This window comes from Oncorhynchus keta, chromosome 35 (genome assembly GCF_023373465.1).
Source record: "Oncorhynchus keta strain PuntledgeMale-10-30-2019 chromosome 35, Oket_V2, whole genome shotgun sequence".
Taxonomy (NCBI): Eukaryota; Metazoa; Chordata; class Actinopteri; order Salmoniformes; family Salmonidae; genus Oncorhynchus; species Oncorhynchus keta.
Window position 1 is genome coordinate 9,175,434 of NC_068455.1, and position 24,559 is coordinate 9,199,992.

General features: G+C 41.6%; 1 protein-coding gene and 3 long non-coding RNA genes across 44 annotated transcripts in view; 3 read left to right on the forward strand and 1 right to left on the reverse strand.

The window, feature by feature from the left end:
• Positions 1 to 3,637: 3,637 nt before the first annotated feature.
• The window catches only part of LOC118368033 (calpain-1 catalytic subunit), a 29,957-nt gene continuing 9,035 nt past the window's right edge, over positions 3,638 to 24,559 (reverse strand). Inside the window, exons 4-21 of the mRNA XM_052496398.1 lie at positions 24,108 to 24,226; positions 23,770 to 23,903; positions 23,494 to 23,668; positions 21,432 to 21,506; positions 21,197 to 21,282; positions 19,410 to 19,484; positions 19,123 to 19,283; positions 18,845 to 19,029; positions 16,688 to 16,896; positions 16,451 to 16,508; positions 16,240 to 16,320; positions 13,854 to 13,911; positions 13,256 to 13,320; positions 10,342 to 10,410; positions 10,109 to 10,187; positions 5,829 to 5,945; positions 5,393 to 5,445; positions 3,638 to 5,102 (exon numbers count right to left, since the gene is read on the reverse strand). Coding sequence (XP_052352358.1) covers positions 5,076 to 5,102; positions 5,393 to 5,445; positions 5,829 to 5,945; positions 10,109 to 10,187; positions 10,342 to 10,410; positions 13,256 to 13,320; positions 13,854 to 13,911; positions 16,240 to 16,320; positions 16,451 to 16,508; positions 16,688 to 16,896; positions 18,845 to 19,029; positions 19,123 to 19,283; positions 19,410 to 19,484; positions 21,197 to 21,282; positions 21,432 to 21,506; positions 23,494 to 23,668; positions 23,770 to 23,903; positions 24,108 to 24,226 — 1,826 coding nt within the window. The 3' untranslated portion in view covers positions 3,638 to 5,075. The remainder of the gene's footprint in view (positions 5,103 to 5,392; positions 5,446 to 5,828; positions 5,946 to 10,108; positions 10,188 to 10,341; positions 10,411 to 13,255; positions 13,321 to 13,853; positions 13,912 to 16,239; positions 16,321 to 16,450; positions 16,509 to 16,687; positions 16,897 to 18,844; positions 19,030 to 19,122; positions 19,284 to 19,409; positions 19,485 to 21,196; positions 21,283 to 21,431; positions 21,507 to 23,493; positions 23,669 to 23,769; positions 23,904 to 24,107; positions 24,227 to 24,559) is intronic.
• LOC127915826 (uncharacterized) lies at positions 5,954 to 10,097 on the forward strand. Of its 29 annotated transcripts, none has more exons than XR_008092381.1 (7): positions 5,954 to 7,633; positions 7,744 to 7,908; positions 8,084 to 8,248; positions 8,290 to 8,674; positions 9,072 to 9,291; positions 9,336 to 9,555; positions 9,662 to 10,097. It is a non-coding gene; the product is annotated as an uncharacterized LOC127915826 (long non-coding RNA). The 29 variants fall into 29 exon arrangements; XR_008092391.1 differs by lacking the exon at positions 5,954 to 7,633 and adding an exon at positions 7,636 to 7,743 and having other exon boundaries at positions 7,799 to 7,908; XR_008092408.1 differs by lacking the exon at positions 5,954 to 7,633 and adding an exon at positions 7,636 to 7,743 and having other exon boundaries at positions 7,854 to 7,908.
• On the forward strand, positions 17,607 to 18,728 carry LOC127915823 (uncharacterized). Of its 3 annotated transcripts, XR_008092365.1 has the most exons (4): positions 17,607 to 17,938; positions 18,042 to 18,198; positions 18,274 to 18,639; positions 18,686 to 18,728. It is a non-coding gene; the product is annotated as an uncharacterized LOC127915823 (long non-coding RNA). The 3 variants fall into 3 exon arrangements; XR_008092364.1 differs by having other exon boundaries at positions 17,607 to 18,198; XR_008092366.1 differs by having other exon boundaries at positions 17,607 to 18,171.
• Positions 19,467 to 22,863, forward strand: LOC127915825 (uncharacterized). 11 transcript variants are annotated; one of them, XR_008092376.1, is made up of 5 exons: positions 19,467 to 19,561; positions 19,661 to 19,726; positions 19,812 to 19,877; positions 22,081 to 22,179; positions 22,513 to 22,863. It is a non-coding gene; the product is annotated as an uncharacterized LOC127915825 (long non-coding RNA). The 11 variants fall into 11 exon arrangements; XR_008092374.1 differs by having other exon boundaries at positions 19,478 to 19,594; XR_008092377.1 differs by lacking the exon at positions 19,661 to 19,726.

The window sequence follows — 24,559 nt, forward strand, 5'->3', positions numbered from 1 at the left end:
TGTCCTTGTTTTCGAAAGAAAAGCTTTTTTTCCCCGTCCATTAAAATAACATCAACTTGATCAGAAATACAGTGTAGACATTATTCATGTTGTAAGTGACTGTCTACAATATCTACATAGGCGTACAGAGGCCCATTATCAGAAACCATCACACCTGTGTTCCAATGGCACATTTTGTTAGCTAATCTAAGTTTATCATTTTAAAAGGCCAATTGATCATTAGAAAACTCCTTTGCAATTATGTTCTGATTAAAGAAGCAATAAAACGGGCCTTCTTTAGACTAGTTGAGTATCTGGAGCATCAGCAATTGTAGGTTTGATTACAAGCTCAAAATTGCCAGAAACAAAGACCTTTCTCCTGAAACTTGTCAGTCTATTCTTGTTCTGAGAAATGAAGGCTGTTCCATGCTGTGTGCTGTTACATAAACTGCTGTAACTTTTCATCCGAATATACATTTTTTGCTTTTTGTCTGAGTTGTTGCAAAGTGGAAAAATTAGCTGATTTGTCTCAAAGACAATGACAAGTTGGAAGTGATGATGTCACAATGGGGATCTTTAGAATGTTGATGAAATGAAAGCGGATTTAGGCCCCCAAAAAATTATAAAGTAGAAAAGTTTAAAAGAGACCATTCCGGGACGTTTTGAATATCGAGCTGCGTTTCTAGCGCGCAGAAGAAGAAGAATGAGAAGAAGTATGTCGAATATCTAAGCTGGGGCTCTTGCGTCGCAAGCCCCACAATTAATCTCATTGGTACAAGACTGTTCAGTCGGTTGAATAGTCCATCAATGAAAAGATGGATTTCTTGGCTGAATGATGGTTTTATTAAACCTTCAAAAGGGACACACACGCACACACAATAAAGGAAGTTTATCAAATAAAGTCATTGACAGGAAAAGTAATTTACTACATCAATTTTAGTCACAACCGCTCCCCTTCATTTGTGTAACAGGGTGAATGGAATGGAGAAATGGTTTACAATAGGCAGAGTAGGGATCAACAGACGGCATGTGTATAACATTTCCCTGAATAATGCATTACTTTTGACCAGAGCTCTACATTCGTGTACTATGTACATGGAATAGGGCACCATTTGGGACACATTTTAAACTGTTGATGAAGCCAACTGAAATCAATGGCTGCATGCATACCAATTGTCCATCCCTCTCCTCATCGATATCCAAGCATTGGATGGGTGTAAGCATTGACTTGAATATTTTATACCGTGGTTAAATCCCTGAGATGAGAAGAAATGTGTAAATCCATACATTGGGAGAAGGAAAATGGATATAGAGCCAATGTTAATGGTCACCATTGGATATAGAGCCAATGTTATTGGTCACATTGGATATAGAGCTAATGTTAATGGTCAACATTGGATATAGAGCCAATGTTAATGGTCACCATTGGATATAGAGCTAATGTTAATGGTCACCATTGGATATAGAGCCAATGTTATTGGTCACATTGGATATAGAGCTAATGTTAATGGTCACCATTGGATATAGAGCTAATGTTAATGGTCACCATTGGATATAGAGCCAATGTTATTGGTCACATTGGATATAGAGCCAATGTTAATGGTCACCATTGGATATAGAGCCCATGTTAATGATCACATTGGATATAGAGCTAATGTTAATGGTCACATTGGATATAGAGCTAATGTTAATGGTCACATTGGATATAGAGCTAATGTTAATGGTCACCATTGGATATAGAGCCAATGTTATTGGTCACATTGGATATAGAGCTAATGTTAATGGTCACATTGGATATAGAGCTAATGTTAATGGTCACCATTGGATATAGAGCTAATGTTAATGGTCACCATTGGATATAGAGCCAATGTTATTGGTCACATTGGATATAGAGCTAATGTTAATGGTCAACATTGGATATAGAGCTAATGTTAATGGTCACATTGGATATAGAGCTAATGTTAATGGTCACCATTGGATATAGAGCTAATGTTAATGGTCACCATTGGATATAGAGCCAATGTTATTGGTCACATTGGATATAGAGCTAATGTTAATGGTCACATTGGATATAGAGCTAATGTTAATGGTCACCATTGGATATAGAGACTATGTTAATGGTCACCATTGGATATAGAGCTAATGTTAATGGTCACAATGGATACAGAGCTAATGTTAATGGTCACCATTGGATATAGAGCTAATGTTAATGGTCACCATTGGATATAGAGCTAATGTTAATGGTCACCATTGGATATAGAGCTAATGTTAATGGTCACCATTGGATATAGAGCTAATGTTAATGGTCACATTGGATATAGAGCTAATGTTAATGGTCACCATTGGATATAGAGACTATGTTAATGGTCACCATTGGATATAGAGCTAATGTTAATGGTCACAATGGATATAGAGCTAATGTTAATGGTCACCATTGGATATAGAGCAAATGTTAATGGTCACCATTGGATATAGAGCTAATGTTAATGGTCACCATTGGATATAGAGCTAATGTTAATGGTCACCATTGGATATAGAGCTAATGTTAATGGTCACAATGGATATAGAGCTAATGTTAATGGTCACAATGGATATAGAGCTAATGTTAATGGGCACCATTGGATATAGAGCTAATGTTAATGGTCACATTGGATATAGAGCTAATGTTAATGGTCACATTGGATATAGAGCCAATGTTAATGGTCACCATTGGATATAGAGCTAATGTTAATGGTCACAATGGATATAGAGCCAATGTTAATGGTCAGGGAAAATAACTGACAAGTTGTTGCAGTAGTAGGTAGGATAACAGATCAAGAGCTGTGTACCTGTAAATTCATTTTCCAGAGAAATTATACAAACAGCGCCACACTCAGGCAGAAAACTGGATTTCCTATTCTCAGAAAGGCCCATATGTTCAAACAGAACACCATTTATTTCTGTGTTTCTAATATATTCCAAACACTGGTGCTAACTAGATGATCCCAATAATGTAGGTAGTAAATTGTAACTGTCTAGAATCATTGTTGTTTCTCTGTTTACTATTCAAAATATTGTACTTATTTAAGTCAACTACGAAATGAACTGGTCTCAAATATATTAGCATGACTAGGCTACACAGAACCACGGTGGACCACATTGTAAAATTAGAGTTTATTTTTTCTCCTATTAAAACTGTCCCAGTGCAAAATGGCAAGCTCTGCCCAATGGGGCGTCGTTTATGGAGAACTCTGAAGTAAAACGGTCCTATCATCACATGGCTCTATTATCTCACCACCTGGCGCGTTATTATTCCTTATGTCATTTGTCAACTTACCGCTTTAGACTGCCTAATATCTGTGATGATATTGTTCATAGTTATGCTGCCATATCGTAGCGAGAGTTGCTGGGAAGAAAAATACTTGTATTTGCAATGACAATGAGAAAATAATCGACATTTTCACTGCCTGGATGTGTCTCGCTTGTGTTTGATATATGTAGCCCTGCACGAGCTGTGGCGTGCGCGTTCCAGAAGGGCGTGTAGGAGCGGCTCATGTTTGATATACTTGCCAAAATATACTGTTACAACAAAGTGTGTATAAACATGACGATCATGTCTTTTGTGTAGGCTACAACATGAAACAACATGAAATCGCACTTGAGGCATGGAACGCATAGGTCGAACATGAAGACTTTATTTAGCTTAGGCTGGAGCACGAAGCAGCAGCTCTGTAGGCAACAGAAACAAATATCCTGCACATGCGCACAAATCACCATATCAATAGCATCGGCAAATCAGTTTCCAGAAAATCCGCAACCGGATAATAATTAATGATCTACTTAACATGGACAGATTTTGGGCAGAGTGAACACTCGTTTTGCCTCTCGCTCTCTGGTTTCGAGCAACAAACCACAGCAGGAATAATTTGATTTAAAGTCCGTTGTCAAAGCTTGTGTCCATTTAGAATCTCCCTGGATGACATATTCATTTAATAGCATGTAACCTTGTTTAATGAATACAGGGCAATACAATGAAGGTGTTATAAAGAGTGGAACAAGGAGTCCCCCCCCCCCCCTTTTAGTTTTTATTCACATTAATAATCCAATACTTGTGTAGACAATAGAACATTGCTTCAAACCATCATAGGAGAAGTTGTGTTTGACTACATTTCTATTGAACAAAAAAACCCTAACATAAAACCCAACAACCAATATATCACCACGGTTACATGGATAATGAAAGTTTAGTAGACAATCTAAATATGCAGAGAATACACTACTAGGCAATTATAAAATCGAATGGATGTTCGTTGCTGGTATAGACAAAAAGTTTTGAGTTTTGAATAGTTAATAGTCTAGTTATTCTATGTTGTTTTTTGTTGCACTAACACACCTGTTTCCAGGTGATCCTCAGTCTGGACCACCGTCAGTCTAATCACTTGTGTTAGTGCAGGGCTGGACCAAAAGACGGAACACCTACAGTAGTGGGCTCCCGAGTGGCGCAGTAGTTTAAGGCACTACAGTCCCTGGTTCGAATCCAGGCTGTATCACAACCGGCTGTGATTGGGAGTCCCATAGTGCGGCGCTCAATTGACCCAGCGTCCTCCTGGGTTTGGCCGGTGTTGGCTGTCATTGTAAATAAGAATTTGTTCTTAACTGACTTGCCTAGTTAATTTAAAGGTTACATATGAAATGTTTTATTTTTCAAGTAGCAGAACTATTAGAGATGGACACCACTGCCCTACTCATATACAGTTAGGACCTTACTAACCCTTACAGTATATTCCCAGAAACAAAAACACAAACTACCACATTAACAGATATAAAATATAATGTACCAGATGTGTACCAGAATGTAACCCATTATGTTTTATAGCCTATGAACCCATCACTCAACCAGAGTACAGTCACTTGCTAAAGCACCCAATCGTTTGACTGTTCTCTTTTAACTGCAGGAGCATCACATCTCAAAGTGCAACAAATCACCCCGAAACTGCCGCAGTGCACAGGAATGGTTTGTCCAGCAAAGCATCACCTCAGCACGCTTCCCCCCCCCTCTCTTCCAAATCTCACGGATTCCAACTGCAGTCTTCTGTCCGTTCTATTTGTTCCTCGGTTTACGTATACATAGAGATGTACATCCACTGGAAGAAAAGAAACATCAAGAAGCCTCATGTAGTCATGTAGTGTATATTAAGTGTATATAATAGTATCAAGTTAGGTTTGACCTCTGAGTGGACCTCTTTCCAATAAGAAATGTCCCCAAATGAAATGCAATAAAAAATTTAAAAAATTGCGCTGTTCTCCGTTGTCTTGACAACTAGAAAGGTGTGTCATCTCATAACGTTGGCATACACTCAAAGGTTCAAAACGTACTGTAGGACTGGAGTTGAAAACCCCTGGTGATGAAGTAGCTTTATTAACTGTTCATTACCTCATTCTCTTGAAGAGATATGACCCCTCCATCATTGAGTTGTCTGAATATTTCTGTTGAGAAGGACACGAATTACATTATAATACAATGCAGATAAACACAGTACCGTGGCTTCAAACCCTCATCTAGCACAGGGTTTCCACATTCCTCATGATGTCTGCCATGGCACTCACAGGGTGATCCTAATTAGTTTTCTAGATCAGGGTTTTCCAAACTCGGTCGTGCCCCCCGTTGATTATTTGATTATTGAAATAAACTGTGTAGTGCTATGGTAAAAACCAAAACGTGCCCTGAAGGACGGTTGGGGGGGGGGGGCACTGATATAGCAAACTAACTAAGATCAAACCTGCGAGTGCCATGACAGACATAATGAGGAATGTGTCTTGTGTGCATGCACAAAGATGTATTGTGAACTATTGTTTAGTTGTGTACTTACTGGCCATGCAGTCCATGCGTAGGACGAGGCTGATGAAAGTCTCCAGGCTGATGATTCCAGAACATCCACCGTAGCGCAGAGCCATCAGGTTTAACATATCATCACCCACCCTGATCCCTGTAGAGGAGAGGAGAGGCAGACTGGGTTCACATCTCACACATCAGCTGTCACGTAACTGGACTAATGTTTAGTCTTACCCTAATAGTAGAGGTATCTGCAGTGAGTGAAATTATGATGGATGTTGTGACAGGAATGAGGCAACTTATTGAATTGAAGGTCACAAGTGTGGAAGGTTCAAAGAACAAAACTAGCCCCTGTAAAAATACAGATGTTGCCGATCATGCCAGACAATGGGCCAACTTGTGTTCAGCGTTCAACGCCATAGTGCCCTCAAAGCTCATCAATAAGCTAAGGACCCTTGGACTAAACACCTCCCCCTGCAACTGGATCCTGGACTTCCTGAGGGGCCGCCCCTAGGTGGTAAGGGTAGGTTACAACACATCCGCCACGCTGACCCTCAACACAGTGGCCCCTCAGGGGTGTGTGCTCAGTCCCCTCCTGTACTCCCTGATCAATCATGACTGCACGGCCGGGCATGACTCCAACACCATCATTAAGTTTGCCGATGACACAATAGTGGTAGGCCTGATCACCAATAAAGATGAGACAGCCTATAGGGAGGAGGTCAGAGACCTGGCAGTGTGGTGCCAGGACAACAACCTCTCCCTCAACGTCGTGAAGAAGTCACGACAAAACCTATTCCCCCTCAGGAGACTGAGACCCATGGACTGGGTCCATGGGTTCTCAGATCCTCAAAAGGTTCTACAGCTGCACAATTGAGACCATCCTGACTGGTTGCATCACTGCCTGGTATGGCAACTGCTCGGCCTCCGACCGCAAGGCACTACGGAGGGTAGTGTGTATGACCCAGTACATCACTGGGGCCAAGCTTCCTGTCATCCAGGACCTCTAATACCAGAGGGTGTCATAGGAGAGCCCTAAAAATTGTCAAAGACGCTAGCTACCCAAGTCATAGACTGTTCTCTCTACTACTGCACGGCAAACGGTAACGGAGTGCCAAGTCTAGGTCCAAGAGGCTTCTAAACAGCTTCTACCCACCTAAGCTATAAGATTCCTGAACATCTAATCAAATGGCAACCCAGACTATTTGCATTCCCCCCTCCCCCCCTCTTTTACACTGCTGCTACTCTCTGTTGTTATCATCTATGCATAGTCACTTTAATAACTCTACCTAAATGTACATATTACCTCAACACAGGAAAATTCCACTTCCTCAAATAACATCTAAGCTCCCTAACATTATTGTGGGAAGAAATTCTCAGTAAAAAGCTGTAAAACCATAATCAGCCGTAAGTGCCTAAAATCTGTTATGTACATTCTGTATGAGAGGACAGGCTTCAAACCTACCACACATGGTTCTGAGAGAGCGAGAGAAAGAGAATGTATGCAGTGTGGAGTCAAGACAGGTACTATGTAATCGTATTGGATGATAAATAATTTAGCTATGGGCAGCTATTAATCTACTATAGCGCGAGTCAGCTTGGTTGGTTGCTGTCTCTCCCTCTCTCCCTCCTCCCTGCACCAGTGTCACTCGCTCACACTCATATTATCCCACACAGCATGGCCTCTGCTAGAGCTCTCCCTACCTCCTCTCCCTGGCGCTTTATCAGCTGTGGTTAATAAAGTAGCTTTAAAAAATTGACTTTTCTACTGCTTCCCTCACTCGGATCGGACCGGGTCTGGATCTGACCAGGTCTGTGCGGAACTGGTCTAGTTGTCCTTAGGTCCGTTTGGAATGGGTCTCTATGTTTTAAAAAACTTGGATGGGGAAAGCCCCAGGTCCGTTTGGAACGGGTCTCTATGTTTTTAAAAACTTGGATGGGGAAAGCCCCAGGTCCGTTTGGAATGGGTCTCTATGTTTTTAAAAACTTGGATGGGGAAAGCCCCAGGTCCATTTGGAATGGGTCTCTATGTTTTTAAAAACTTGGATGGGGAAAGCCCCAGGTCCATTTGGAATGGGTCTCTATGTTTTTAAAAACTTGGATGGGGAAAGCCCCAGGTCCATTTATGTTTTTAAAAAATGGGGAAAGTCAGGTCCATTTAGAATGGGTCTCTATTTTTAAAAACTTGGATGGGGAAAGCCCCAGGTCCATTTGGAAGGTCTCATGTTTTTTTATGGGGAAATGTCCATTTGGTCTCTATGTTTTTAAAAACTTGGATGGGGAAAGCCCCAGGTCCATTTGGAATGGGTCTCTATGTTTTTAAAAACTTGGATGGGGAAAGCCCCAGGTCCATTTGGAATGGGTCTCTATGTTTTTAAAAACTTGGATGGGGAAAGCCCCAGGTCCATTTGGAATGGGTCTCTATGTTTTTAAAAACTTGGATGGGGAAAGCCCCAGGTCCATTTGGAATGGGTCTCTATGTTTTTTAAAAGCCCCAGGTCCATTTGGAATGGGTCTCTATGTTTTTAAAAACTTGGATGGGGAAAGCCCCAGGTCCATTTGGAATGGGTCTCTATGTTTTTAAAAACTTGGATGGGGAAAGCCCCAGGTCCATTTGGAATGGGTCTCTATGTTTTTAAAAACTTGGATGGGGAAAGCCCCAGGTCCATTTAGAATGGGTCTCTATGTTTTTAAAAACTTGGATGGGGAAAGCCCCAGGTCCATTTGGAACGGGTCTCTATGTTTTTAAAAACTTGGATGGGGAAAGCCCCAGGTCCATTTAGAACGGGTCTCTATGTTTTTAAAAACTTGGATGGGGAAAGCCCCAGGTCCATTTAGAATGGGTCTCTATGTTTTTAAAAACTTGGATGGGGAAAGCCCCAGGTCCATTTCCATTTGAAAGAATGGGTCTCTATGTTTTTAAAAACTTGGATGGGGAAAGCCCCAGGTCCATTTGGAATGGGTCTCTATGTTTTTTTTGGGGAAAGCCCCAAAATGGGTCTCTATGTTTTAAAACTTGGATGGGGAAAGCCCCAGGTCCATTTGGAATGGGTCTTATGTTTTTAAAAACTTGGGATGGGGAAAGCCCCAGGTCCTATGGGTCTCTATTTTTAAAAACTTGGATGGGGAAAGCCCCATGGGTCCATTAAAAACTTGGATGGGGGTCAGGTCCTATGTGTTTTTAAAAACTTGGATGGGGAAAGCCCCAGGTCCATTTAGAATGGGTCTCTATGTTTTTAAAAACTTGAAAGATGGGGAAAGCCCCAGGTCCATTTAGAAGGTCCATTTAGAACGGGTCTCTATGTTTTTAAAAACTTGGATGGGGAAAGCCCCAGGTCCATTTAGAACGGGTCTCTATGTTTTTAAAAACTTGGATGGGGAAAGCCCCAGGTCCATTTAGAATGGGTCTCTATGTTTTTAAAAACTTGGATGGGGAAAGCCCCAGGTCCATTTAGAATGGGTCTCTATGTTTTTAAAAACTTGGATGGGGAAAGCCCCAGGTCCATTTAGAAGGTCCTATGTTTTTAAAAATTTGGGGAAAGAGGTCCATTTAGAATGGGTCTCTATGTTTTTAAAAACTTGGATGGGGAAAGCCCCAGGTCCATTTAGAATGGGTCTCTATGTTTTTAAAAACTTGGATGGGGAAAGCCCCAGGTCCATTTAGAATGGGTCTCTATGTTTTTAAAAACTTGGATGGGGAAAGCCTCAGGTCCATTTAGAATGGGTCTCTATGTTTTTAAAAACTTGGATGGGGAAAGCCCCAGGTCATGGTGAAAGCCTCAGGTCCATTTAGAATGGGTCTCTATGTTTTTAAAACTTGGATGGGGGTCTCATTTATGTTTTTAAAAACTTGGATGGGGAAAGCCCCAGGTCCATTTAGAACGGGTCTCTATGTTTTTAAAAACTTGGATGGGGAAAGCCCCAGGTCCATTTAGAACGGGTCTCTATGTTTTTAAAAACTTGGATGGGGAAAGCCCCAGGTCCATTTAGAACGGGTCTCTATGTTTTTAAAAACTTGGATGGGGAAAGCCCCAGGTCCATTTAGAACGGGTCTCTATGTTTTTAAAAACTTGGATGGGGAAAGCCCCAGGTCCATTTCAGAACAGCTCCATGACACTGTGAAGGCCTCTGGTTGGAGTTACGCTATAGCCCATCACATCAGTTTGGATTATTACAGATTTAATGGACAGACTGCTAACCTGATTATCCGAACTCCGGCTTGCGCGTAAATCATGCGCTGATGTTAAGTTTTCCCGATTTTTACACTAGGCCCTAAAAATCTATTTTGGTTTGTTTGTTTGTCATGTCAAACGTTACCTGAAGCCATGATTGCGTTCCTCAGTTCACTCAATGACAACATTCCAGAACGGTCTACATCTGTGCGGAAGAAGATGTCCTGGATGATGTAAGAACATAAAAATAATACTTTCAGGTAAACCGTACTGGGAAAATTAGAAGAAGAATAATAATAATAATAATAATAATAATAATAATAATAATATATTTATAACCCGATAGAGTTTTTGCCACAGACCTGCTAATTAATTTACCTTGTACACTGTAACTTTTCTCCATAGACGTAGAAATTCTGCAACGTTCAGTTTTCCAGTGATTGATGTCTGGAGAAGGAATGGTTATTAAGGAAATCTACAAAGGCAGAATACAACATTTTTAGATACAATTCCACCAGAGAGTGCCCTTAGATCATGGGACAAGGCTGGACTTGACCGTTGCACTTGAATCATTCTCACGGTGAATGGCTAGGCTCACTACGCTATGAAACCACACACTATTACAGAGAATTTAATATTACCGTCCGCAAATTATATGGTGAACAAATGTGTAGGGAGGCAGAGGCACAGAAACTACCATCCGTACCTTTGTCAGATAACTGCACAATCGAGACCATCCTGACTGATTGCATCACTGCCTGGTATGGCAACTGCTCGGCATCTGACCGTAAGGCGCTACAGAGAGTAGTGCGTAAAGCCCAGTACATCACTGGGGCCAAGCTTCCTGCCATCCAGGACCTATATAATACGCTGTGTCAGAGGAAAGCCCATAAAATTGTCAGAGACTCCAGTCACCCAAGTCATAGACTGTTTTCTTTGCTACTGCACGGCAAGCGGTACCGGAGCGCCAAGTCTTGGACAAAAGGCTCCTTAACAGCTTCTACCCCCAAAACATAAGACTGTTGAACAATTTATCAAATGGCCACCGGACTATTACTATTATATTGTTTGGGGTTTTAGGCTGGGTTTCTGTACAGCACTTTGAGATATCAGCTGATGTACGAAGGGCTGTATAAATACATTTGATTTGACCCCCTCCCCCTCCCCCCATTTGTTTTGTACACTCCTGCTACTCGCTGTTTATTATCTATGCATAGTCACTTCACCCCTACCTACATGTACAAATTACCTCGACTAACCTGTACCCCCCCACACTGACTCGTTACCGGTACCCCCTGTATATAGCCTCGTTATTGTTATGTAATTGTGTTACTTTTTTATAGTTATGTTTACTTTAGTTTATTTGGGAAATATTTTCTTCTTGAACTGCACTGTTGGTTAATGGCTTGTGAGTAAGAATTTCACGGTAAGGTTCTACACTTGTTGTATTCGGCGCATGTGACAAATAAAGTTTGATTTGATTCGATTTCTTTGATTTGATCTATGGCGGGACGGCGATGCAGACCTCTGCACTCTAGTTATGAATGTGTCTCCCTCTGCCATATGGATGGATTATATGACACACCGAGAGCAACTGACATCCAAAAGAGTTGAGCACATTACTCTGAGATGTACTGCAGCAGGTAACTTCCATTGTAAAACTACATCCATTACAAGTATTCCTGTTCACAACACTATGTGCAGATTTGGGATCAGAGGATGACAGAAATATTTGGAAACTGAACGAACTGAACTCAAGCATGCAGGGGAAATACAAAAACATTTGATCAATCAAATGTATTTATAAAGCCCCTTTTTACATCAGCAGATGTCACAATGTGCTTATACAGAAACCAAGTCTAAAACCTCAAACAGCAAGCAATGCAGATGTAGAAGCAGTGCGGATAGGAACAACTCCCTAGAAAAGGCAGGAACCTAGGAAGAGACCTATAGAGGAACCAGGCTCTGAGGGGTGGCCAGGCCTCTTCTGGCTGTGCCGGGTGGAGGTTATAAGAGTACATGGCCATTAAGGCCAGATGAGTGACCGAATCATTGGATTCAAAGGAAATCATTCTTATTGAAGAGAGCATCTTTCAAAAGTGAACTTTCCCTCGGCTGTGCATGTTTCTAACATAAACAGCATCAGTAATTGTCCCCACACCACTGAGGACTGCTCACCTCCAATGCTTGGAAGAGCACTTTGGGACCTACTTCCCAATCCGTTTGACTCTGATCCTGGCTCAGTTGACAAGACTGTAAGTGAAATCAAACAGCTGATCATGTGACCAAATGCATTCACGGCAGTGGCGGTTGGTGCCATTTAAGATGAGGGAGGATGCTATTTTTCATATGAGCATGGCCTTATTACTATTACAGCATGTTGGATAACTGTCATTCATATTCCGTTCACCCAGCTCACTGTAACATTGATAGGTTTAGGCTCCTGCATGATACTCTACTGTTCTCTATACCCATCATGAGGTTGATACAACCAAGCTCATGAATGCAAGTTTAAAACGTAGGTGCAAACAGGTCAAGATGTAAATAATCAAGGTGATAGACAGTGACACATTCAATACCTCCTTGCACACGCTTGCCTGCATCTAGCTGATCTAGGGTGTACTCGTTAGTGAGTAATAATCAATAGTGAGCAAATTGAAGTTTCTATTGGACAAATTCAGGTATGTTTATCCCCATTTTATTTCGCTTGCTTCCATTTAAGAAAAGTTTTTCTAACAGAATCGTCGGAATGAATACACCCCAATCAAAATATAAGTTAACATTGGCAGTTAATTAAATAAAGCATTTTTGCATTGATTTGGGTCGTGAGGATTTTCAGATATCAAAATGAGATAGTGGGCCAAACAAATTTGGTAAGGGAATAGCCAAGGACAGATTTTAAAAAAAGTTGACATTTTGACCTGGGATAACGCTGTTTGTTTGTGGTCTGTTTTATGTTGTTGTAACTTGATTTGCGGTATTTTCCCTTTCCAATTCAGATTGCTGGGTTTGTAAACTGCTTTTCAGATTACATGAAAATGAAAAATGAAACTAATTCTCTCTCTCTCTCTCTCTCTCTCTCTCTCTCTCTCTCTCTCTCTCTCTCTCTCTCTCTCTCTCTCTCTCTCTCTCTCTCTCTCTCTCTCTCTCTCTCACCATAGAGACTCATACATTAATTCACAGATTTCACTGTTACATGGCAGTGTTAAAATGTACTCTTGTAAAGTAGTGTTCAAGATGTTTCACGACAGAAAGCATAATGGGAGATTGTCACTAAGCTCATGAAGGATACATCCATTAAGGCCAACATGCTGCGACAGGACTCCAAGCTGAAGCCTTGTGTTTTCTTTGCATTTCCTGTGTAAAATGGGAAAAGATGGCACATTAGAAAACCATACTTATTTAAACAATTCTCAGTGTACAAACTCCTGATTTTATTCAGAACTTGTGGTGGGCATCAATATCGATTATTCAATACGATATCGATATGAGCAAAAAAAATAACGTGATATCTGTTAACCTACATTATGTAAAATAAAAAATACATGACTGTTCCTGCGTGCACAAAACCTTCTCACATGCTCTCAATTTATAGCGTACTTTAGTGTCTGCTGATGGGCTATCAACGGCCTTCCTACTGGTTGGGTAGGTTAGACGCCCAGGACATTCACACCTGGCCCAATCGGCAAGCAGTTGTCTGAACTCCATAAAGCCGCGGAAGTTGCAGTGTTGTTTATTCAAACCGTTTAAGATGTTGATTTTGGTTCTAAAAAATGCTACTAATATCGATATAGATTTTCCATATCAGTGCCCAACACTATAAATTACAATAGATTTTCCATATCAGTGCCCAACACTATAAATTACAATAGATTTTCTCTTTTACATACCTTGGATGAGATTTTCATTCAGACAGCTCTGAAGCTGTTCAGCATTCACCTCCTCAAACTTTTTAGTAAAAAGAAAAGTATACTGTTATCTTTTTTTTTAATTATTAGTTTAAAAAAATGGGGCCATACTTGCGAAAATTATAAAAAGTCTAAGCTTTAGTTCAAGTTTAAGAATCAGTTTATTAAAATCGTCGAAGTAGTTCAAAGGCTATATGTTAGCTGTTCCCATTTCATAATCTGGCACATTTAGCCGTATACTAATCTCGTCAAGTGGGTGTGATTATTTCCTGAAACAAATTCCGCATCAACCTTTCAAAGATCTTAAAAAGAGACAATGCAGCAGTTTCTTTTCTCAATATCAAATCATTTCTGTGTAACAATTCAGTACCTTACTGTGATTGTTTTAAATTAAAATGAAAAATAAACGAAAATAGCTTTTTAGCAAATAGCAATTTCTCAAGCAAATGTTTTGTAATGACTGTCTGAGGAGGAGAAAACAAAAAACGAGCTATTATTGGCAGAGAGGTTTGGAAGTCTCATTCTTATTGGTCTATTAACTAATTCACCACCTGGTGATGTCACTATAGGCCTTTTTAAACAGCTCTTACAGTAAAATAGCCTTATCTTCATTTTCACAATTTCACAGTATTATTTCAACATCATAGTTTGGAAATATATATAAAACTAAAGATGATCTATTATATTGACAAGATATCTGAATGACCGCTCCAACATTGGAAAGACATGTCCTCAATGTTTGAAGGCAGGCAAGATCAGTTGGGATCATTCTAACCAATAACAGGGCAGATAGGTGTGTGAACAACAGGCTCAACTAAGTCGTTTTTCCACAATGTTGCGGGAATGCCGCATGCATCCACTTACTGAGTGTACAAAACATTAGGAACACCTTCCTAATATTGAGTTTCACCCCCTTTTTTCCCCCCAGTACAACCTCAATTCATCAGGGCATGGACTCTACAAGGTGTTAAGTGTTCCACAGAGATGCTGGTCCATGTTGACTCCAATGCTTCCCACAGTTGTGTCAAGTTGTCTGGATGTCCTTTGGGTGGTGGACCATTCTTGATACACACGGGAAATTGTTGAGCATGAAAAACCCAGCAGCGTTGCAGTTCTTGACACACACAAACCGGTGAACCTGGCATCTACTATCCATATCCTGTTCAAAGGCACTTCAATCTTTTGTCTTGCCCATTCAAACTCTGAATGGCACATTTACACAATTCATGTCTCAAGGCTTAAAAATCCTTCGTTAACCTGACTCCTCCCCTTCATCTACACTGATTGAAGTGGATTTAACAGGTGACATGAATAAGGGATCATAGCTTTGACCTGGTCCGTCTATGTCATGGAAAGAGCAGGTGTTTATAATGCTTTGCGTACTAAGGGTACATCATCAGTACATTTGAAACAGCCTAAAAAAATTACGACATCAATCTAATAAACCTCACGTAAATCGATACTCTCTCATGGACCTCCATTCATAAAAGCGCTTATCTCTCGCGGACACATTTTGCGTGTAGTAACTCTTTCCTCTCTGATAAAACACAAATCATGTTTTTGACTACACTGGACCGTACAAAAAATGTATACACAAATAAATGGCATTTGTTTAAATAGGTAAACCTGCCTAACCGGAGGGATATACTGTATTTAAACTTCCAAATTCAAGGTTTACTTTCGTTCATATTCACTTGGTCTGTCTCAAGTGTCATTGCATCCATGACCCGACTACTTTACTAACATTATGTTAGACAAAGCTCGTTTTTACATACATGACAAAATGCCACGTTGATGCCTATCCGTTCCACACACATCCATGTGCTTCCACAGCAGTAAAGATGTAGGAGGATGATACAACATGTACGTTTCGATCCGTATATGTTGTAAAAAAAAAATGTTTTAAAAGGCTCAAGATCTTGTCAAATGTACCTCTTACTGCTATCACTAATTGGTGGTGTGATTCACTAAGGTGGTAAGCCAAGATGCCTTGAGATGCCGTGAGTTCGTAACCCATTCGGGGCAAGGTTTTTATTAGAGGAAAAAAAAACACGCCACTGTTGATCCTTGAGTCATATAACGCATACGTGACGAAATAGATGGTTATAAAATGTTGTACATGTAAATGTGGCCTACACGTATATGTAATGTATGTGACCCTCTAGTAGTGTCGATTCTTTATTTACCAGTGTCAATTTTGAACCGAATATAAACACTGCCACCTGGTGAGGTTAGCAAAAGGGCTAAATATGCCAGATTATGTAATGGGAACAGCTAACATGTAGCCTTTGATCAAGTGCAACTACGTCAACAATTTTAATTGGCCCAATGCTTGAACTTGAACTAAATCAAAATAATCTGAACTTGCCTCATCAGAATACTTCTGAAACAGAGTTCTTTTGTCATCCACATCTCCTCCGTTGTATTCAAATGTGTCTGTAGATGTGTGCTAAAAAAAATAATTAAAATGGTGTTTTAGTGAGTTATAAATGAGATGGAAGCAAAGCAATACCAGTGTTACATTAAAATACACCTACATAATAAATATGAGGGATGAAACACTTTTGGCCCTTAAGTACCTTTGGCGTTTTCGGGGAAAACAGGATATCCTCCATATCTTGGTCATTGGAGTTTTCACTGAGGGAAAAATAATATGTACCGTTTTGTTTCTGTTAGGAATACATGAATTATAGTGAGACCTAATGTTAGCTATGATCACAGACTATATAAAAAAAAAACATATTTTAAAAATATTGAGAAAAAAACCCTGACATTACGTTATTATTTATGTCGTTATGGGGTGGGGCTGTGCTTACTGGATGTGGGTCTCTGCCTTGGAGAGGATGGACAGGATGAAGGAGGCGGTTTCATTTGGTTTGAAGGTTGATGGCACGATCAGGTATTCACCAGGTTTCAGCTTGAAGAACTCCATCACTTCCCGAGCATTCAGGTAGTTCTTCGATTGGGCGACAGGCACATTGCTGTTGAAGAAGGAGGCAGGAAACTTCCCACTCTGTCCTTTGAACTGAGATCACAATAAAACCACAAATTACAAAAAGGCTGTGCTAAAATATGTCTTTGTAAAATGTTACTTTTGAACCGTAATGCAACAATTAAACAAAGCTACTTGGTCGTATATATTTTATATAATAGTTGTGCAACAACCCAACCTGGTCTCAGAGCATTTCGTATTATTCTATAAGTAGATCTGAGACACTCCATTTAGTGTGATATGTTACATTTCGTATGGTATGTGTAAATTAGTGGAGGTCCATTACGTATGATATGTTACGAATTACAATTCATGTTATATGTTAAGAATTCGCAAAACGTACAATCTGTAGTGAATTCTAGGTAGGTGGCTAACATCAGCTAACTCTCTAACGTTAGCTAGGCTAGGGGTTAGGGATTAGGGTTAAAGTTAGGAGTTAGGTTAAAGGTTAGGGTTCGGGGAAGGTTTAGCTACATGCTAAGTAGTTGTAAAGTAGTTTGCAGTTCAAAAGTAACATATCATAATGAATGGGTTGTCTCAGATTTACATGCAGAATAATGCGAAATGCTCTGAGACCAGGTTGCACAACCATAGTACAACAGAAACCACAGACCAAGGAGAATGCACAGGCCTATCTAGAGCAACAGTGTATTTTGTTAGCTCCTGTATAACTGTGTGTGTGAAAATGATGTATAAAAGTGGCTTACTTGGTCAGACACCTGTAGAAAGTAAAACATATACAATTCAATAGCAGGAACAATAGCATATCTGGACTGTTGAATTTACTCTTATGGGATGACATTATACTTGTAGGTTCATATTGGGTAATTGTGTCTAGATCATATTTTTTTTATGTTTTAATGATAAAAAAAAAACATTTCAGTTTCTTTGTAGAAATACACATTTTCTGCAGCAAATGTAGTGCATCTGGGTCGTTGGTGAGAAGTGTGATATGTGGGTCGTATATGAGACGTGTTATACGGGTTTATCATCTGGGTCGTTGGTGAGAGGTGTGATATGTGGGTCGTATATGAGAAGTGTTATACGGGTTTATCATCTGGGTCGTGGGTGAGAGGTGTGATATGTGGGTCGTATATGAGAAGTGTTATACGGGTTTATCATCTGGGTCGTATATGAGAAGTGTTATACGGGTTTATCATCTGGGTCATTGGTGAGAGGTGTGATATGTGGGTCGTATATGAGAAGTGTTATACGGGTTTATCATCTGGGTCGTTGGTGAGAGGTGTGATATGTGGGTCGTATATGAGAAGTGTTATACGGGTTTATCATCTGGGTCGTTGGTGAGAGGTGTGATATGTGGGTCGTATATGAGAAGTGTTATACGGTTTATCATCTGGGTCGTATATGAGAAGTGTTATACGGGTTTATCATCTGGGTCATTGGTGAGAGGTGTGATATGGTTTATCATCTGGGTCGTTGGTGAGAGGTGTGATATGTGGGTCGTATATGAGAAGTGTTATACGGGTTATCATCTGGGTCGTTGGTGAGAGGTGTGATATGGTTTATCATCTGGGTCGTGTGTGAGAGGTGTGATATGTGGGTCGTATATGAGAAGTGTTATATGGTTTATCATCTGGGTCGTTGGTGAGAGGTGTAATATGTGGGTCGTATATGAGAGGTGTGATATGGTTTATCATCTGGGTCGTTGGTGAGAGGTGTGATATGGTTTATCATCTGGGTCGTTGGTGAGAGGTGTGATATGTGGGTCGTATATGAGAAGTGTTATACGGGTTTATCATCTGGGTCGTTGGTGACGTGTGTGAGAGATGTGATATGGTTTATCATCTGGGTCGTGTGTGAGAGGTGTAATATGTGGGTCGTATATGAGAAGTGTTATACGGGTTATCATCTGGGTCGTGTGTGAGAGGTGTAATATGGTTTATCATCTGGGTCGTGTGTGAGAGGTGTAATATGTGGGTCGTATATGAGAAGTGTGATATGGTTGATGAAACGTGTTCACCAAAGAAGGGCACTGGACCTCAAAGATGGAGAAGCCGATGTGGAGACTTTTGACCAGGCGTCTGTTTCTCTTGTCAGGCTTCTGCATCAGAGACACCAACATGTTGTTGTCGCCCTGTGTCTCAGAGCAGACACCGCTCAATCCCCCAATCTTCACCCGATACTGGGGATTTATCCAGAAGCTGTCTGGGAGATAAAAAAAAGATGGATATTTTGTAGATTCAGGAAATGTTGTAGTCATCATGAACTGCATATAATTCCGTGTCAAGTAAGATTTACTTGGGAAATTCATGCAACCACCAGCAGTGGTTCCTGCAACCCATCTGCCATCATGGAATGAGGGGGTCCAATGACAAGTGGAGTTGCTATCAAGAAAATCAGGGCACAGACAGCAGATGTCCACGTCTACGAAGTGCTCACAGAAATGTTTCATTGTCATCCTGAGAAGACAAGCAAAGTTGTGACCGATAAGGTGTGGAAATATCATCCCTTGAAATGCTGCATGTGTCAGTTGCACTTATTAGCAAGGTCTGCAAAACACATTTCTGCATTATAATATGGTTTACCAGAATTCCCCATCCTCTTCCACTGACAGACACATCTTCCGATCGTCAGGACTCACTGTTTGCCACATGGAAGACCTGACAGGAAAGTCAATGTTATACATCAACAGATATATAATGGGGCGGCAGGGTAGCCTAGTGGTTAGAGTGTAGAGGTGGCAGGGTAGCCTAGTGGTTAGAGTGTAGAGGTGGCAGGGTAGCCTAGTGGTTAGAGTGTAGAGGTGGGAGGGTAGCCTAGTGGTTAGAGTGTAGAGGTGGCAGGGTAGCCTAGTGGTTAGAGTGTAGAGGTGGCAGGGTAGCCTAGTGGTTAGAGTGTAGAGGTGGCAGGGTAGCCTAGTGGTTAGAGTGTAGGGCGGCAGGGTAGCCTAGTGGTTGGCAGGGTAGCCTAGTGGTTAGAGTGTAGAGGTGGCAGGGTAGCCTAGTGGTTAGAGTGTAGAGGTGGCAGGGTAGCCTAGTGGTTAGAGTGTAGAGGTGGCAGGGTAGCCTAGTGGTTAGAGTGTAGAGGTGGCAGGTAGCCTAGTGGTTAGAGGTAGAGGTGGCAGGTAGCCTAGTGGTTAGAGTGTAGAGGTGGCAGGTAGCCTAGTGGTTAGAGTGTAGAGGTGGCAGGTAGCCTAGTGGTTAGAGTGTCTTAAGTAGTTTTCAAATGTTATGCTGTTAGTCACAGACAGCTACATCGTAAGCAAGCTCAAGAGTAAAAGCAAAACCATAAACCTTGCTTGTATGCAAATATTTGGCAGACTTTTATGACCTTACATGAAGGAACATACCATTACATACAGTACCTTTACATACAGTACCTTTACATACAGTACCATTACATACAGTACCATTACATACAGTACCTTTACATACAGTACCTTTACATACAGTACCATTACATACAGTACCTTTACATACAGTACCTTTACATACAGTACCATTACATACAGTACCTTTACACGAAGGTCATCTGAGTGAAAATGTAATGCTTAGACTGGATTATCAGTCTGTTGACAGAACAACTTGTTTTTCAAGAACAGGGGGGGGGGGGTAAATTAGCTTTAGGGAAACTAGAAATGTGTCATTTCAAGTTACAAACACAAAACAAGAGACAACCATGTAAAATCTGCTTGTGAGTGACTTCTCAATACAATGTAAAAACTGCTTGTGAGTGACTCCTGAATACAATGTAAAATATGCTTGTGAGTGACTTCTCAATACAATGTAAAATCTGCTTGTGAGTGACTCCTCAATACAATGTAAAATCTGCTTGTGAGTGACTCCTGAATACAATGTAAAACTGCTTGTGAGTGACTTCTCAATACAATGTAAAATCTGCTTGTGAGTGACTTCTCAATACAATGTAAAATCTGCTTGTGAGTGACTTCTCAATACAATGTAAAATCTGCTTGTGAGTGACTTCTCAATACAATGTGAAATCTGCTTGTGAGTGACTCCTGAATACAATGTAAAATCTGCTTGTGAGTGACTTCTCAATACAATGTAAAATCTATTGTGAGTGACTTCTCAATACAATGTAAAAACTGCTTGTGAGTGACTCCTGAATACAATGTGAAAGGTGAGTGAGATTAGCTGACATTGCATAAAGATCTCCTGAATACAATATGAAAGGTAAGGGAGATTAGCTGACATTGCATAAAGATCTTCTGAATACAATGTAAAAACTGCTTGTGAGTGACTCCTGAATACAATGTGAAAGGTAAGGGAGATTAGCTGACATTTCATAAAGACCTTTTGAAGACAATGGGTGTGATGACAGGTCACAGTCAGACTATACTGTAAATACATACTTATCACTCCAGTCTCCTTTCCACTCTCCCTGGCCCCAGGGGTTGAAGAGGCGGATCAGATTCACTAGCATGCCTTGGCTCATGATCTGTGGAAGAAACCAGAATGAACATCAAGAAAAGGGTTCATTTTGGGTTGCGCAAAAAAAATCATACCACACAAACGCTCCAATATCCCTCCAGGGTGAACTAGATATTGCCAAAGCATTTCTCTCAGATTGTTAGTTCCATACAGTACCTGTTTGACCCCTGTGACGGTGTAGGCATGACCCCTCACTAGTCCGTTGGGGGCCACCGTGTTTGCTGATGTTTCCTACAGAACAATAGACACAGGTTATTACAGGAATTATAAAGTGAAGTAACTGGACCCTAACACAACAGAGGTTTCAGTCACAAAATATGACCCAATATGAACACAGCCTTCGTCTCTTTTGTGTTTACAAGTTAAACTACGCCACGTCTCATATTACTCTACAGATATGTTATTGACATCACTGGATGAGTTGCGGTATCTTAATAACACACGTGTAAAAAAAAAAAAAAGTAACCTTTATTTAAGGGGCGGCAGGGTAGCCTAGTGGTTAGAGTGTAGAGGTGGCAGGGTAGCCTAGTGGTTAGAGTGTAGAGGTGGCAGGGTAGCCTAGTGGTTAGAGTGTAGAGGTGGCAGGTAGCCTAGTGGTTAGAGTGTAGAGGTGGCAGGGTAGCCTAGTGGTTAGAGTGTAGAGGTGGCAGGGTAGCCTAGTGGTTAGAGTGTAGAGGTGGCAGGTAGCCTAGTGGTTAGAGTGTAGAGGTGGCAGGTAGAATAGTGGTTAGAGTGTAGAGGTGGCAGGTAGCCTAGTGGTTAGAGTGTATGGGCGGCAGGGTAGCCTAGTGGTTAGAGTGTAGAGGTGGCAGGGTAGCCTAGTGGTTAGAGTGTAGAGGTGGCAGGGTAGCCTAGTGGTTAGAGTGTAGGGGCGGCAGGGTAGCCTAGTGGTTAGAGTGTAGAGGTGGCAGGGTAGCCTAGTGGTTAGAGTGTAGAGGTGGCAGGTAGCCTAGTGGTTAGAGTGTAGAGGTGGCAGGGTAGCCTAGTGGTTAGAGTGTAGGGGCGGCAGGGTAGCCTAGTGGTTAGAGTGTAGAGGTGGCAGGTAGCCTAGTGGTTAGAGTGTAGAGGTGGCAGGGTAGCCTAGTGGTTAGAGAGGGTAGCCTAGTGGTGGCAGGTAGCCTAGTGGTTAGAGTGTAGAGGTGGCAGCGTAACCTAGTGGTTAGAGTGTAGAGGTGGCAGGTAGCCTAGTGGTTAGAGTGTAGAGGTGGCAGGGTAGCCTAGGGGTTAGAGTGTAGAGGTGGCAGGGTAGCCTAGTGGTTAGAGTGTAGAGGTGGCAGGGTAGCCTAGTGGTTAGAGTGTAGAGGTGGCAGGGTAGCCTAGTGGTTAGAGTGTAGAGGTGGCAGGGTAGCCTAGTGGTTAGAGTGTAGAGGTGGCAGGGTAGCCTAGTGGTTAGAGTGTAGAGGTGGCAGGGTAGCCTAGTGGTTAGAGTGTAGAGGTGGCAGGGTAGCCTAGTGGTTAGAGTGTAGAGGTGGCAGGGTAGCCTAGTGGTTAGAGTGTAGAGGTGGCAGGGTAGCCTAGTGGTTAGAGTGTAGAGGTGGCAGGGTAGCCTAGTGGTTAGAGTGTAGAGGTTGCAGGGTAGCCTAGTGGTTAGAGTGTAGAGGTGGCAGGGTAGCCTAGTGGTTAGAGTGTAGAGGTGGCAGGGTAGCCTAGTGGTTAGAGTGTTGGACTAGAAATTAAAGGTTTCAAGTTTGAATCCCCGAGCTGACAAGGTACAAATCTATCATTCTGCCCCTGAACAGGCAGTTAACCCACTAGGCCGTCATTGAAAATAAGAATTTGTTCTAAACTGACTTGCCTAGTAAAATAAAGGAAAAATAACAAGGCAAGCCAGTTTAACACATTTTTATTTACAATGACAGCCTACTGGGTAACAGTGGATTAACTGCCTTGTTCAGAACAATAGATTTTTACCTTGCCTTTTTACCTTATCAGGTCGTTCAGCCCCTGAACAGGCAGTTAACCCACTGTTCCTAGACCAGTTAACCCACTGTTCCTAGACCAGTTAACCCACTGTTCCTAGGCCAGTTAACCCACTATTCCTAGGCCGTTATTGAAAATAAGAATTTGTTCTTAACTGACTTGCCTGGTTAAATAAAGGTAAAATACATTTTTAAAAATAGGGATTTGATCCAGCAACCTTTCAGTTACTGGCCCAACACTCTAACCCCTAGGCTACCTGCCCTATGAAGTATTTTGTTCAAAGTTTAATCAAAGCTACCCCTTGAGGTGTGCCACAGCCAATCAGCGATTTTGACTTGGCAGCTCTGAACAGGAGGTCCCACAGATTTGGTGGAGCATCAGTGAGCTTGAATGTGATGTGAACCCCTCCAGTGAAGTCCATCATAGCCTCTGAAAGGGTCCCTGAATTCATGTCTGCGTAGGAGCCACACACCCTGCCAGAAGAAACAGGTCAATAAGACCAACAATTAAGGTGATGTTTGTTCATTTTATATAAGAAAGTTCCTTAGATAAATAACTGATGTGGCTCACATACTTGGCATAGGCTTTCTCCAGCAAGGCGGGCCAAAACTCATTGGGAGTTTTTGAATGAACAAAAATGAGCCTGCCGTCAACTGTTGGTAGCTTGTCATCGATCACAACGTCCACCCACCTCCCAAACCTCCAGAACTGAAAGATAGGAGGAGAGGACAAAGATTCCTACAGAGAATATTCTCTACATGGCTTGAGAAAGGGGCCGTCTTCATTCATTACAATTCAAGAGTTCTCAAAACATCTCAGAAGCTTTTCATTACAATGTATTCTGTGTCAATACATTACATCCTCAAGGGATGATGGTTATTTTAATAAGTTAGTTAGCCCAAGGTAATTTACCCTGAAGTGGAATATTCCGCAGTAATCCTCTTTAAAGCTTTGGTTTAGGGGTACTACTTGTTCCAGGATGTGCTTCTGGAACGTCAAAGCCCCAATGGAAGCAAGAAACCAGCAATCTCCTAAAAAATGACAAGTTTATGAAGATCATGACATTTGTAATGCAAAGAGCATGGTGTGGTAGGGGCATGGTGTGGTAGGGACATGGTGTGGTGGGGACATGGTGTGGTAGGGACATGGTGTGGTAGGGGCATGGTGTGGTGGGGACATGGTGTGGTGGGGGATGGTGTGGTGGGGACATGGTGTGGTGGGGACATGGTGTGGTGGGGGCATGGTGTGGTAGGGGCATGGTGTGGTGGGGACATGGTGTGGTAGGGGCATGGTGTGGGTGGGGACATGGTGTGGTGGGGACATGGTGTGGGTGGGGACATGGTGTGGTGGGGGCATGGTGTGGT